At 27.7% G+C, this 16,118-nt stretch overlaps 2 protein-coding genes across 2 annotated transcripts; both read right to left on the reverse strand.

Moving 5' to 3' along the window:
* Positions 1-4,546: 4,546 nt before the first annotated feature.
* On the reverse strand, positions 4,547-6,771 carry LOC113375748 (cAMP-dependent protein kinase catalytic subunit). Its single transcript, XM_026615695.1, has one exon. The coding sequence runs from the start codon at positions 6,738-6,740 to the stop codon at positions 5,679-5,681; it is 1,062 nt and encodes a 353-aa protein (XP_026471480.1). The 5' UTR covers positions 6,741-6,771; the 3' UTR covers positions 4,547-5,678.
* LOC113375754 (mitotic-spindle organizing protein 1) lies at positions 6,761-10,765 on the reverse strand. The gene is made up of 3 exons (XM_026615702.1): positions 10,643-10,765; positions 8,278-8,515; positions 6,761-6,893 (listed from the first exon to the last, which is right to left on the reverse strand). The coding sequence occupies exon 2, from the start codon at positions 8,496-8,498 to the stop codon at positions 8,283-8,285; it is 216 nt and encodes a 71-aa protein (XP_026471487.1). The 5' UTR covers positions 8,499-8,515; positions 10,643-10,765; the 3' UTR covers positions 6,761-6,893; positions 8,278-8,282.
* Between the last annotated feature and the right edge of the window lie 5,353 nt (positions 10,766-16,118).

The following is a 16,118-nucleotide window of genomic DNA, read 5'->3' on the forward strand; positions in this document are numbered from 1 at the left end:
AAACACTCGAGGTTTGAGTCGAATCAGATTACGTTAAGTTATCAAATCGCTTCAAGTCGATTCGAATCATATGACGCAGGATGAACTATTTAAGTTGTATGAATCACTCGAAATTTGATTCGAATCATATGCTAAAATATGTGCGATTCAAAGTTTGACTTGAATCTTTTGACATAAGATGTACGATTTAAGAATACGACCCATTCAAAGTTTGACTTGAATCTTTTGACATAAGATGTACGATTTAAGTTATATGAATCATTAAAAATTTGATTCGAATCATATGAAGCAATATGTACATTTGAAATATTGTATTGAAGATTGCAAATAATTAAGGTGACCATATTTTTTAAGCTAATCCGGGAATCAGTTCTTACTACTTAAGAACACACCAAATTCATCAGTTTTTTATATGAATTTTTCTTAATAAAAATTGCGGACTTTTAGTAAGAACTTTATTATTCAATTATATGCAATATTCCTTTATCTATGTTTTTCTCGCTTTTGAGCTTTGCATAAAACTATACATTTTTCTTCATAATTAATTTGAATTTTTGTATAAATTTTGTTACTTTATCTATTAGTTTTCGAATAACCGGGACAATCCGGAATAAATATTGCTTTCAGAAAAACCCGGGACACAAGGTTGAAAACCGTGACTGTCCCGGCTAATCCGGGACAGTATGGTCACCTTACAAATAATGCACACGATTACTACAAATGCGAATTTTTTTATAAGAGAATTGTTTTAGAGATGAAGTATTATAAAAAAGATCGATCGATTTAAATTTCATTATAAATTGTGCATTTTTCTATACGATTCTAAATGAATAGTAGATAAAAATATAACAGTAAATATATTAGTTTGCAAATACAACATATTTTCAAAACTCCAAAAGCATAAATTATTAAATATATTATCTTAATGTAAATGATGTGTTGATGTTAAGTTCGTGCATTTGAAAATGTTATTGAAAAAAAAAAATTCTAAAATCAAACATTTTCTCACGTGTAAGAATTCATTTGAGTATCAAAAAATAATCCGGTGAATTAATTCATAATATAATATTTATGAATCAAATTAGTCAAAAACAATAAATTGGACAAATAACAAAAAATATTGTTCTAAAACAACGGCAAACTATTTAGAAGTCATATTTGAAAATCAAACTTTAAAGGTATTTAAGTGATTACATGATTCACTTGTCCATAGAAATTTGTGCTCCCATATTTATTAATAAATATTGCACATCATATAGTATTATATATTTTAACTCGCAGTTTATCAAACTTCATTGTATCGTGTGAAAGTGCTTTACAAATTCAATCTTAGATATAAACGCAATTGTATAAATACAAGGAGCAAAATGACGGAAATATATTTATAAAATATAATTTTAGTATCTGCTTTATGCATTTTATACAGTTACGTTATTGCTTCCCAAACACTGAGCTAGTTTTTTGATAAAAGACTGACTATAAATTATAATACAGAGCGCACACCTAAGTCTAAACAGATTCAACAACAAACACTTTTCAGGAAATATGTTTTCGGTCAACGATAGGTTGTACATTAACTAATATTAAGTAGTAATGCTATTTTTAAGAATTTGTTGTTAGATTTTTATAATTTGGAGTTACTTTTCGTTAGATTTGGATGTGCGATATGACATATGTTAAAATATTAAATTTAGAACAATTTATATGAAACAAATCTTGTATCAAAAGACTGCTCCCAACTTAATGCATCCACGGAGTACGAATAAAAGAAAAATAACAGCATTATTCCAATTTTCAGTACTCCGTGAAAAAATCGTTCTTTGGCAACGGTTTCTAAAAATATTTGCTCGTTTCTATAAAAGATTTAAATCATTTTTCTAATAAAGTCTATAAAGCGTTCCGTTGTAGCAAAAATATCACTAACAATAGAAATTTATATATTTTTAAATTTCATCTATGTATGTGACCACCATCACATATATTTGATATGGAGCAGCACATCAGCAACACATCATACCAAACGAATTTCAAATAATTCGTATTTTGAATTAAACGCGTTTGTTCAAAAATTGTTCTAGACTTTATTCATTATTCAAATCATGATTGAATTCAGTAGCAATCAATTTCGTATCTATGACCCATTTGTAAAAGATCCAGCTTTTTAATGTATCCAAAAATAGACAAAAGACTGATTCCTTTACAAATCTCAATGTACATAAAACTCTCTTCATAACAATTTAATATGAAATTATCAAATTTTACTATTAATGATTTACAAATCGGTGATAGATAAGAATTGACTACCCATGCTATATTTTTCATTGGTTTAATTATTTTGGCATAGGTCGAAACCTGACTTGTTAGAAATGTTTTAGGACCAAGCGCACACGAGCGACTATTGTGAATGATTAAGCTTTTAGTATTTTATTTGATATGTCTGAATTGATTTACGAGGAAATGATAAATTCGAGCAATATTTTAGGTATTCAGCCTCAACTCTGAATAAAATTGACCAAAACCAATCACCAGAAACCAATAGGTAAAATAAAATGGTAAAAATAAAAATTAATTGGAGTTTACTCAGGGTAACATTCCTAAATTCTACAGGACAGGACACCAAATGAAAAAAGAAATATATTTTGCCAGACCTTTATTTTTTGTAGAATAAATAAAGAAATTGTAAATTCTTTACTTTTGTATTTCATGTACTGCCCAGAAGTATTTAGTAAACATATTTTAAATATATATATATATATATATATATATATATATGTGTGTGTGTGTGTGTGTGAACTTTCCTATGATTGGATACAAAAACATTGCAACGACTTCTTTCGTTTGAGATATTAAATTTGTAAAAACATTTATTTAATTCTTTAAAACCTTTTCAAATAGATTTATTTAAAACATTTATTTGATATATGCTTCGTCGAACTTTGAGGTGGTTCTTCTAACAGTCAATATATTAAAATTTTACAGATCTTTACTATATACAATCAAAATTATTGCCCTGAAGATGTCCTAAATCATGGTGTATTTTGAATAAATATTTTAAATATTTAATAACTTTCAATTAATTTTTAGAAGATTGATGTATAAATATACAAATTCAGTTGTGTGCAGAAAGGCAGGTCCATGAGCTGAGTTAGATAACACACATGCATACACACATATGTAATATATGCATATTACATATATAAGAATAAAAATAATATTAAAATATAAATGAGAAACAAAAATATTGAAGTGGTAAACACCAACTGATCATCTATTTCCTATTCCTGTGGATACTATTTGGAAGCATAATCAAATCTTAAGAGAATGAAATAGAATATGATAATGAAAAAAAACTCAGCTATTTGGTACTTAATAAAATAAAACTACCTATTTCAAAGGTAGCTTTAGATTGAAATAGTTAAACTTATTTCCAAAGTAAAATGGTATTATCAATCATTGTAAAGTAACTTAATTGGATCGTTCCAACTTTCTTTTTAATGCCGAAGAATATATTGCTCGTAATTATCATTTTACCCAAACCCTCATAAATAATGAAAGAAATATATAATTTAGCCAACAAGTAAACATTACTTGATATTGTTAGGTGCTACTCAAAAAGTAACAATAAATTGATCAATGCATGATCATCCAGTCACCTGTTTGCACAAGTCCATATCAATGCGATAATAAATAAATTCAATAAATAACTACAGCATCCTTACTTTTATCTCAATAAATAATTGTACATGTATACATAATTTTTTACGCTTACAAATTTTGGTATAATACAATCATTTGAATAATTAAAATTTCAAATACAACAACTAACAATAAAAAATACTTCCACAATCATTAAACAAATGGAACATTTTGCAATATTATATAATTTTTTTTTTAATATATGAAAGATAAAAAAATCTGTATACGCATACATGACTTGCTTGTAACAACATGGCTTATTTGCAAATTATAAATGTTAAGAAAAAAAAAATCATTATGTAATGAATACAGCTTTTTCATTCAATGGTAAAAACATTTTTTTAAAGACTAGATTGCACAGTGAACGACATCAATAAATAAAATGTCATATATAAAATTTAAAGAACATCAGGTTTCACAAAAAATAGTGTTAGTATCCAAATATTATAAATTCTCTCTTCCAATTTTTTTTTATAGCGGTTGATCACACACCAATTTTATATTCAAAATAAATGCACTCACGTTACAAAATTTTTTCTTTGCAGCATGTAAGAAACACATTTTCTCAAAACTCAAAAATTATATTTTTGGTGTTTCCTAGCGGTGACAATCATCGCTAAATGTAACAAAATATTGCATAAGTCCCTTCATAAAAAAAGTGCTGACAATCAATACTCAATCAAAACTTAATCAATAAATCAATTTAATGAAAAATAACAATTAATAATAATAATAACAACTAGCCCCAATTCTATGAGACCGTTAATATATACTAAAAACCTAAAGATCCAAGTAAGAGATTTTTGTGTTTATCTTTGATTTATATATATATATATATATATATATATATATATATAACCAATTATATCTTGCTGGATTACAACATAAAGCCGTGATGATAGTTTTTTTTTGCATCAACTCGATGCAGAGTTTTCGAGAATATAAAATATTGATGCATTATCCGATGTTCAGAAATACAGGCATGCATTAAAGGATACAAATTTACTTAAAATTTTCGTTTGTTAACATAAATAAAGTGATCATAAAGTTTTGAATATATGCCGGAAATATATCACAGTATACATATCAAAATGATATTGGGAGCCCTATTCACTATGCAGAAAGTTGATGCAAAGCTATTAAGGGATAGAACACAGCTTTACTATTTTCCATCTAGAGAAATTTTCATACCAATTTTTTGTTTTTTTATATAACTAGCACTACTATGAAAAAGCAATTTTTGATTTCCATGATAAAACGACTACACAACAAATAAAATGGTATACACATTTATATATCTATATGTATAGGTGGATGTAATGTATTTATATTAATAAGAAAAACTCATATACAGGTAGTACACATTAAATGCACCGCATTGATATCTTTCTGAATATTTAAAACAACATTAAAAAATAAGATTAATTAATAGTTATTAAACTTGATTCATATATCGATATTATTTTGCATAATTTATAACTGAAGAATTCAACAATGCTGAATATGAGCTACCTGTAAATGCCACTCAAATTTATCATATAAATTTGAATGAATTGTATATCTGTGTCTGCGTGTCCATGTAAATGTGAATGTTTACTTTAAAACTGTTTTAGTAATTTAATACCTATATCTTGTTTAAATATTTCTTACTATACAGTATGCCTACACACATATGCGCATCATATACACATATATACATGTGCATACATATTACTAATGATCATGATTCTCTTGTAAATAAGCGATTAACACACAATTATATTTATGTAACGAGAGAGGGGGTTTCGACTCCTATTTATGAAAAAACATTAGCATGTGTGTATTTTCACAATAAATGTTCTCTTTGTTTTGGTAAAGGGGGCTCAGAGGAGAGTCTTTTTCGCTTTTTATTTTAAATACTTTCAACTTTTCACAAGAAATATGACCAACATAAAAACTGCAATTAACTCATTTCCAAAATGAAAGACAAAAACATGAAGCATTCAGAATTCGGCAAATTCTTTGGCGCACTTCTCGGTGCTGGAGATACGCAGCGCCTCCTCTTCGTAATCGTCGAAATTGCTAGTGTCGCCTGCACCCTTGCATCGAGGAATAAAGGGTGCTTCTATTTTCTTCTGGAATACTGCAATCCAATCAGTTGAAGCAAACCATTTATGCCCCTTGATATCGTTTACGCCCGCTTTCAAGTTGCCATAGCGTTTTGTCAGATCTACTTGCAGCAAATTTCGTAACAGATCCTTGAGATCTGAGCCAAAATGAGAAGGAAAACGAACTTTGCCAGAAACAATCTTCTCGTAGATTTGGATCGGTTGGTCGGCAAAGAACGGCGGATAACCAGCCGCCATTTCGTAAACTAAGACTCCTAATGCCCACCAATCAACCGCTTTATTATACCCCTTGCTCAAAATTATTTCTGGGGCTAAATATTCAGGAGTTCCACACAATGTCCAAGTGCGACCCTTAACTCGTTTTGCAAAACCAAAATCAGTGACTTTCAAATAGCCCTGAGAATCGATCAACAAGTTCTCGGGCTTAAGATCTCGGTAGATCAAATCTAGATAATGTAAGTATTCAAACGCTAATACTATTTGAGCAGCATAGAATCGTGAATGTGGTTCGCTAAACCTACCAACTTTTCGCAAGTGGGAAAACATTTCTCCACCGGGAACATATTCTAATACCATGTAGAGATTTGAATTGTCTTTGAAGTGGAATTTCAAGCTGACCAGAAAAGGAAAGCTAATGGCTTGTAGAATGCGTTTTTCGTTCAAGGTATGCTCGACTTGCTTCAGTTTGACAACCTTTTGTTTATCTAAAATTTTCATTGCATAATATTCCTTGGTCGGTTTGTGCTGGACAATCATGACCCTGCCAAAGGATCCAGTACCCAATGTTTTAATTCGTTCGAAATCGTCCAAAGCCGCCGTGTTCGTTGGATTTTTCTTCCATTTGTCTTCAAATTCTTCTTTGGCTTGATCGAGAAACTCTTTGACGCTTTCGGCAGCGTCCACCTTTTTGTTGGCCGAAGTGGCATTATTGCCCATGATCGTGCCTTTTAATGCTTCCAGGGCTCCGAACGAATCGCAAAGGCAATTAATTTATACTATATATTATAACCGACTACCTTTTGAAGTCTGATGTCACGGCCCTTGGCGTAATGTCCAAAGCTGTCACTGTCGATCAGCAAGCCATCTCTCCTATAAAAACAGACATTGCGAATGTCTAGAGCATTTCAATACTGACTTAATTTTATCGAACTACTGTTAGTTTACACAAAAAACTCGGCCGATGACACAAAGATGAGAGCTTATGTAAAATAAATAATTATCGAATCTGTCACAAACACCGAAAACTATCCGACGCGAATTTTACTGACACGCACGCATATTAATACATTCGTAAACTAATCATTGCGCCAATTATCTTGTTTTTAAAGACTCCGTAAAACACCTAAATTCTTCACTATTTTTTAACACAAGTTACACGGCGGCCATGTTATCATTCGCACAAAACCAATAATGACGGCGAACAGTCGTGCCAACCGATGAGAAACAGCGCAAATATTCAAAAACAAAAAATTGCAAAGTTATCACGAACTAGGTTTGAAGATATAATTAGAGGCGAACTAGAACATTTAATATATATTAATTTATAGAAAAAATGCAACTACGACATCATATTGATAAAAAAAATTATAACTTTGTTTATGAAAATTGTTTACATAACTTTTTAAAATATGAAAAAACTGTTAATAAGAATAAACAAGCATGATAAAATTTAATATTATAAAATATACTAGCCATTTGTTAAATAGTCACTAAAAATCATACAAATCATGCACTAATGAACACAAGAAACCAACATGTGTTATTAACGCTTGATTGAACACTATGATCACTTTTATGCTTGTAGAAAAATTAAAAGATCCCACATATTTATAGTTCATATTTGATGTGCTGATTAAAACAAATTTAAATACAATACATATTGTAGTATCGAGATGTATATTGCCAATTATGAACACAGAAATTTTTTTTTAGGACTAGCAACATAAAGATTAATAATTTAATTTTTTGAAAACGTACAATTATTTTTGCAGAAGTGCAGAAGACCATGACTTATGGATTGAATTCATATTATAATGAATTAATTATATTTTTTCTTTTAAACAATATTCAAATTTAGAATAAATGCCGCTTTTAACCCCAATAAAATAATGATATCTAATAATTAATTAAAACAAACAAATAAAGAAAAGACAACACAAGTTAATTAAAAAAAAATTAAATACAATTGGTATTATTCATAATATGTCCTTATTGTTTTTCATAAGAATCATTAATATTTTAACAAAAGTTTAATATCAAATATGTATGCTTTTGATTAAAATAGATATTGTTTCAACAAAATATTGTGAATAAAACCAAACATATCTAATCATTATGAAGAATCTGTAAAACATTGTTATAACAACAACATAAATGAAAATTAACACAAACACATGACAACAAAATATATTAAATGAAGAATGATTTGAACACTGACACAAACATGATTAATTAATTTTCATATCCAACTTGCCAAAATTAGTTATTAGCGTCAGATTTTTGGTGTGTCTCAGATTGTATTCTTATTTCACGCAATACATGTGCAAGAGCTTCAGGATTAACACCAGCTTCGCAAAGACGAATGCAAATCTGCAATGTTTCTGGAGTCAAACCAGTGTTTAGAAGTCGTGATATTTCATATAGTGTATCGTAAGCCTCACGAATTTGATCCGTTTGGGATGAGTTTGAAGACATAATTCTTTTGGATCACACTAAAAAAGAAATAATTGTAAGACATTGTAATCATTCACAATCAAGATATCTAAGTACAGTAGCATGATACTGCAATTTTGATGAAATGCATTCACATGAAACTATTTCATCCCATAATTCATAAAACTATTCAGGTGGAATGTGTATGTTTAGTCTAAAATTATCGTTGATATAATAATGTCCAATATAATAAAATTATAATTAAATTAATAAGAATTATAATTTCATATAATATATTAAAATTCTGAAGAGTTTGTTCAATAAAACGCTTTCTATAGCCTATAATAATGAAAAAAATAATTTTCTACTTTACTAAAATTATGGAACACCATTGTTTCTTTAATTAGTATTACTATTATTACAAAACTGCCCAAATAAAATGTGTTATTCTGTTGAAAATAAAGAGTATATGCATATTTCTATGAAGCTCTTGGTTTAAAGATTTAAAATATTTTATTGCAACCATGGTATTGAAATGCTACAACAATTTAATCTAACAGTCTCAAAATGTTTTCATTTGTTTATCACATACTTATGTTCATAATTATTATATGTGTTTTTAAGGAGAATTTGTGCTGTGATTACATACTTATGTTCATAATTATTATATTTGTTTTTAAGGAGAATTTGTGCTGTGATTACATACTTATGTTCATAATTATTATATTTGTTTTTAAGGAGAATTTGTGCTGTGATTACTATTTTAAATTGTTCTTAAATTTGTAATGATCATGCCACTCATGATAATTAATGGAATAATAATATTATCATTATAAGTATATACATAAACAAAAAATAATATATTTGATGTTTTTAGTTAAATGATTTCATATATGTTGGAGGAAATATATTAATAGATATTCTATTATATCATTATTATTATATTTGTTTTTAAAGAGAATTTGTGCTGAGATTACTATTTTAAATTGTTCTTATATTTATAATGATCATGAGTGGGTGGAATAATATTATTATCATTATAAGTATATACATAAACAAAAAATAATATATTCGATGTTTTTAGTTAAATGATTTCATATATGTTGGAGGAAATATGTTAATAGATATTCTATTATATCATTATTATTATATTTGTTTTTAAAGAGAATTTGTGCTGAGATTACTATTTTAAATTGTTCTTATATTTATAATGATCATGAGTGGATGGTATATTATTATTATCATTATTAATATATACATAAACAAGTAATAATATATTTGATGCTTTTAGTTAAATGATTTCATATATGTTGGAGGCAATATGTTAATGGATAAATACATAAATGAGTATATAAATATTGAAAATGATTTTTGACCGTAGCACAGTTTTATGTAGATATGATTTACAGGATGATTCAACACTAAAAGTGTAAATTATTACCAAATAATTCTCAACAATTTGTTAATTCCAATTGCAAGAAAAATATGAACATTCTTACTTTCATTTAAATCAAATTAAACAAAAACTCAAAACAAATATATATAACAACATTGAAATATCTTTCTTCTCAACTATATTTTAAAAGCTGACAGTAAAGAAACTACATGTCAGCTTCAATGGGTTTTAAATTATCATATTTTATTATCTAGATGCAACCAACTGTAACAAATCATATTGTGGAACTATTAATAGAATATTTAAGTAATACTCAACACACTTGTGATTATAAATTTATATCAGAATTATGTAATTCGTTAACATAAAAAATACAACAATTTATTGCACTACACTAGAAAAAAATATTTCGTACAAAAATGACAATACTCACTCCATTTTAACCAATTTAATTTTTACAGAAGTTAATTGAAAATTAAGTTTATTTAAAAAAAATGTATAAATTAAGAACAAGTCGTCTATTAATAACTCCGAAATGTGTAATGTCTCGAAAGAACAATATTTATTTTAGACTAAAGTCGATGGTGGGGAATGGCAATCGCATCTGTCAACGCTCATCATATTAATATGAGGCCAAATGGACTTTACAGTTTGATTAATTGCGAATAATTAGTGTTAATTGAACAATTAGCAACTTATAAATATTTATGATGCATTTCCATTCAATTCAATACAGCAGATGTATATTAATCAAATAAAATATAAAGTAAGGAGATATGCTTTTACTTACATATTTTTTAATCTGTTATTATTGCTCATTACCAAATTTTCATGTAAATGGCACTGTTTTTTGTTGTCACTATTATTTTATAAATATTTTTTGAATGAATAAATAAATTTAGTTTTTGTTTAGAGGTTAACACAAAATGGCGATACTATGTTTAATTTGCCAACTGTTGTAAAGATGTCACTACCAAAACAATTCACATACAGACCGTTTTATTTGAAATTTATGTGACAGGTTTTTATTTATTCTATTGTGCTATTAATTATTACTATAAATATTTTCTTAGGGTAAGATATAGTAATCTCAAAAAAATCTAAAATAAAAATTTTATATATCTTTACTTTATTAAGGTTTCTGAACATTTTAGCACACCTTTTGTTTAAGGCAAATTAAGGGGCACAACTAGTGTAACCGCCTAAAAAAAGGTAATTTTTGGGAATTTATATTAAAAAAACTACTTTGTCAATCATTTCATAATTTGAGGAATATATTTATACATATTTTAAGAATACACGTACATAGTAAAATTTTTGAAGAAAAAAATTAGATATTTTTTAAGTTATTGTCGATCTCCAACGGCGCGACAAAAAAAGGCCCTTAACTGCTGCAGTGATTCCGGCCTTCTACGTGGATGAAATAAAAAAAAATTCTCGTTAAACTAGATAATATTGTCTGTAAAATGAACTACGATAAAAAAAAATTAATCAAAAATTGACAAAATGGCGGCGTTTTTTTTAAAAAAAAATCGAATTTTACCTAAAATTTTGGTAGTTTTTGGACTGCCAAAATTCGATTTTTGATCCGATCAAAAAATCGATAGTTCATTTTGCGGAGAACTATATATAAAACATGTAAAAAAAATTTGATAGTGATCGGATCATTTGTTTTTGAGAAATCGCTGCAGCAAATTCGGAAAATGCTGTTTCGAGAAAAACGCGTTTAAAGATAAAATAATCGTTATACTATATATATATATATATATATATATATATATATATATATATATATATATATATATACTCTTTATATGGCTGTAACTCAAAAACTATTTGAGATATGGATTGAAATTTTAATATGTTATTTTTAGAGGTGCGATCTACCTAAATATGGAAAAAACAAAAATCGTTTTTTTCGAAATTTCTTACTAGTTGTGCCCCTTAATGGAACTTCCCGTAAACCGTAACGAAATGTTTGAGGAATATTAAATGTTTTCAAATAAATTATTATAAATACTGTAACATTGCCTAATTTTTATAAGAATTATATAAATTGAATTACAAAGTTAAAATTAGTCGTTTTAAGTATATAAGTGATCTTAGGAACTTTAGCCAGAATTAAAATTAAAATCTGAATTATGTTCGATATACATTTTTTTTGCAAAAAAAAAAACAATTTTTTTCCCCAAAAGTAATTGTTCTGTCAACATACGGTAGTATCGCAGTAAAAATTATTAATACATAATGAATACACAAGAATTAGAGTTATTGATACATACGTGTATATGTATCAATAACTAGTTAATGTTAACTAGTTAAAAGTAGTTATTGATACATATATGTATCATATCATATCATATTATTATAATAATGATAAATAACATAATTAATATAACAATAAATTTATTAAAAAAATAAATATATATACAGTTTATCAGGAATTATTCTGCTCATTTGGTGGCTTCGCTTTGCTCGCCCTGTCATTCCTACACCGAGCATATCGCAACCAATTTGATATATTTATCTTAAATTTACTGTCTGTAAATTCTGGGTTAATAACATTGAGAACACCTATATAATAATAATAATATTAGAAATTAATCAAACTCAAACTAGTATATAAATATGAATACTCACTTCTTTTGCTGCCCAGGGCGGCAAAATTTGGATATTGAAAAAAAAATCTATACAATATAATTAACTCATTTTCTTAATAACATTTTTTATTCAAGAAATATAATTAACAAAATATAATACGATAGCAATGCAAAATTTAGCAATTTTGATAATAAAAAATTCGTAAACGAGCTGAAAGTTGAAGAAAAATATGTTCTTCAGATCTCGGGCACTCTTAAGATTACAAATTTGTGCACTTCCAAGCTTATAGCGCCCTAAAAAAATTAACTAGTGACGCATGGCATTGCGCCTTAAGGCAAGTTACCGAAACTTTCCCTGCTGAAAATTACATTTTATAAAAAACTTTAAAACATTTTTTGAAAAATGAAAAAGAATTAATTTAAAAAACCATTTTTTATGTTACGCGCTTCTATATTTTGACTCTACGCAACCAAAGCAGCGCGATCGCTTTGAAAAAAATATGAAAAAACACAAATTTTCCAAAAAAGTTAAATTTTTTCAAAGTTTTAAATATTTTAACTTTTTTTTTTTAATTTCAATTTTCGGTATGGGAAGTTTCAGCAATTTGCCTTAAGGCGCGATGCCAAGCACCACTATTTAAATAGTATAATTGTAGATAAAACTAAACGATTAATTTTGATTTTATCAATTAGGCACTTATGATTTAAAAGGAAAAATATCACTCACAAAGAGCATAAATATATATTTTTTGACCCATTAATGATGTAAATATTGAAGCATTAATAACAACTGTTCTCATGATAACACCTCTTGACACAAAAATTAATACACAAATCATTTTTTTTTTCAATCAAAACCAATCATAAACTCAATTCCTTGTATAAATAATACACATTTTGATTAAACTATGAAAAACAGTATTAAATATTTATGTATGTGGTATTCTTTAATCAATTATTAATTTTAAACACATTTGAAAACAAACTTATTTAGTGTAACTATAACTTTCAGTGTAATTCGTAATGAATTTAAAATGAATTTTTATATAAAAACTATTTAAGTAAAAATCCTGGGATGGGGCGGCATTTTTGTCAGTGCCCCACGGCGCCAAATTTCTAAATCCGGCCTTGCATATCGTGCAGCTTTTTTTTCATGCCAGCCATATTGCAGTAAATAGCTGACAATTCACCGATAAGGAAAGCTGTCAAACAGAAATGGATGTTAGGAAAACATCATAAACGATAAGTCACATTTTACTCACATTCCAAATTCGTCATACACTCCTTGAGCAACTGTACTTCTTTAAAAAAATCGCAATTGCACGTAGCTTCCTTTCCTCTACTTCGAACAACTTCCACTCCTCGGTTTGGATCAGCTTCAGCCACTCCATGCGTGTATCGTGCTCCATCGTAAAAACTGTGTTCAATCAAATTTAATGTCGCTTAAGTATCAAAAGTAGCAAAATTTATAGTTATTTAGAGAACGAAGCGTCCGATTTTAATAATTAACTAGTGGGGCGCATGGCATCGTGCCTTAAGGCAAATTGCTGGAACTTCCCGTACCAAAAATTATTTTTCATTTAAAAGATTAACATTTCTGAAACAAATTTACTCTGAAAAATTAGATTTCTGAGAAACTATAAATTTTTAACAAACATTTACTTTTTTTTAAAAAAAAAAAGACTTTTTGAAGAAATTTGTATTTTGGCATATTTTGGAAATTCTGAACTTTTTTTCAAAACAATCGTACTGCTTTAACTGCATAGAGACAAAATATCAAAGCGCGTAAGCGCCTCGCCGCCGTCTAACGGATAAGCGATATTTATATTTATATTTATATTTATATTTATATTTATATTTATATTTATATTTATATTTATATTTATATAAATATATTTATATAAATATATTATATTTATATTTATATATTTATATTTATATTTATATTTATATTTATGTTTATATTTATATTTATATTTATATTTATAAATATACGGAACCCATAGGAATGTAAACAAAATTTATACTTATTATTAAAATCTCTATAAAATATTAGATAATTTCATGTGCATTTGTTTAATGACCATTTTTGACCGCCAGATGGCATTTTTTTTACTTTTTTTTACTAGAATTTCGAAACCGCTAGACCTGCCTTCATGAAAATTTGATCAGTTCTTCATCTTGTTAATACAAGTAAAATGCTTTTTGAATTATTCAAATCGGACGCTCATTTCTCTTAAAAACTCTGAGTTACCGTTTTTGGCACTTTTTGCCCCATATCTTCGGAACGACTAGACCTGCCTTCGCCAAAAACTAATCAGCACGTCTCCTTATCAATACGGATCGAATGTTTTTGAATTATTCAAATCGCTTTATCCGTGTTCCCGAAATCGTCGACGAAAATTTGTTTCCGAACACACACACACACACACATACATCCATTTTTTCTAAGGTATGCCAAAATATTCAGACACCTTTGAAACGTAAAGATATATAAAAATTTTTATTTTCGATTTTTTCGCGATTACTATAACTTAGCCTACGGGAAGTTAAAAAAACATTGTACTTGTATTGACGGGCTGAAAGAACTCAATAAATTTTTGGGAAAGTAGATCTAGCGGTTTCGGAGATAAAAATAAAGTGTGAAAAATGCCATTTGGCGATCAAATATGGTCATTAAACATTTGCACATTAAATTATCATATATTTCATAGATATATTTTATTAATAAGTTCAAATTTTGTTTACATTTCTATAGAATATATAATATATGGATTCAGTACCAATTGGTACAACTTAACAGTTTTACAATGTTTAACCAAAATAGCTATATATATATGCAGTCATCACTTAGTAAAAAAAAATTAAATGTTTTCATAATTGTTAATTAATTTCAAAATTTAACAATAAATATAATTTTTCCAGAATTTTCAAAAAACTTTACAACTTTCTAAATTACGGTATGAAAAGTTCTAGCAATTTACTTTAAGGCACGAAGCCATGCACATTTAAATTTTCAAAATTGAGTGGGGAGTTTTGGCGAAAACGTTGACGCCATATTTGCTCTTCTGCTATTTTTCAGCTGAAATGGCTCGACCGTTCGTCTCGCAAAATGACATTTAAATTTTTAAAATATCTAACGATTTCAATAACTTGATGCGTCGAGAAAAAATGAAATTTATAAAATAAATAAAATTTATAAAATCAAATCGGATTTCGGGCACAATGTTAAAAAAAATATTATAAGAAATTCTTACCTGTGCTGTCCTTTTTCACTGCATCCCTGGTTAACCTCGTGCTTCGATTGAACGTTTTCAACACTTTCGTTAGCGGGGGTTGAAAAATCCAAAACGTTTTGGCGTTTGCCATCTTCACCTGCTATCACATGTGTATTCGAATGGTTTTTTTTAACACTTTCACACGTACTGCTAATATCATCACTCAACTTCTTCTCAGCTAAAGTTCTTTTGTTTCATTATGAATATATTGTAGAAAATCTTTCTTAGCTTCCCTTGCTATTTGATATCGTCTTGATGGAGTAATGCCAGTAAGGCTTACGTCCTTGGCGTTTTTTCCAAATAGGTCCGCCATTTTAACAGTTCAATAAAAATAGAGAAAAGAAATAAAGTTATATTAACAATTTGATGTTTGTTCGCAAGAGCTTAA

This window comes from Ctenocephalides felis, unplaced genomic scaffold (assembly GCF_003426905.1).
Source record: "Ctenocephalides felis isolate EL2017-DRISC unplaced genomic scaffold, ASM342690v1 CF-g0.4_SCAFFOLD_00845, whole genome shotgun sequence".
Taxonomy (NCBI): domain Eukaryota; kingdom Metazoa; phylum Arthropoda; class Insecta; order Siphonaptera; family Pulicidae; genus Ctenocephalides; species Ctenocephalides felis.

What these genes read in the sequence shown, in the direction of transcription:
- LOC113375748 (XM_026615695.1), bottom strand. Translation starts at nt 6,740, where the DNA reads ATGGGCAATAATGCCACTTCGGCCAACAAAAAGGTGGACGCTGCCGAA.
- LOC113375754 (XM_026615702.1), bottom strand. Translation starts at nt 8,498, where the DNA reads ATGTCTTCAAACTCATCCCAAACGGATCAAATTCGTGAGGCTTACGAT.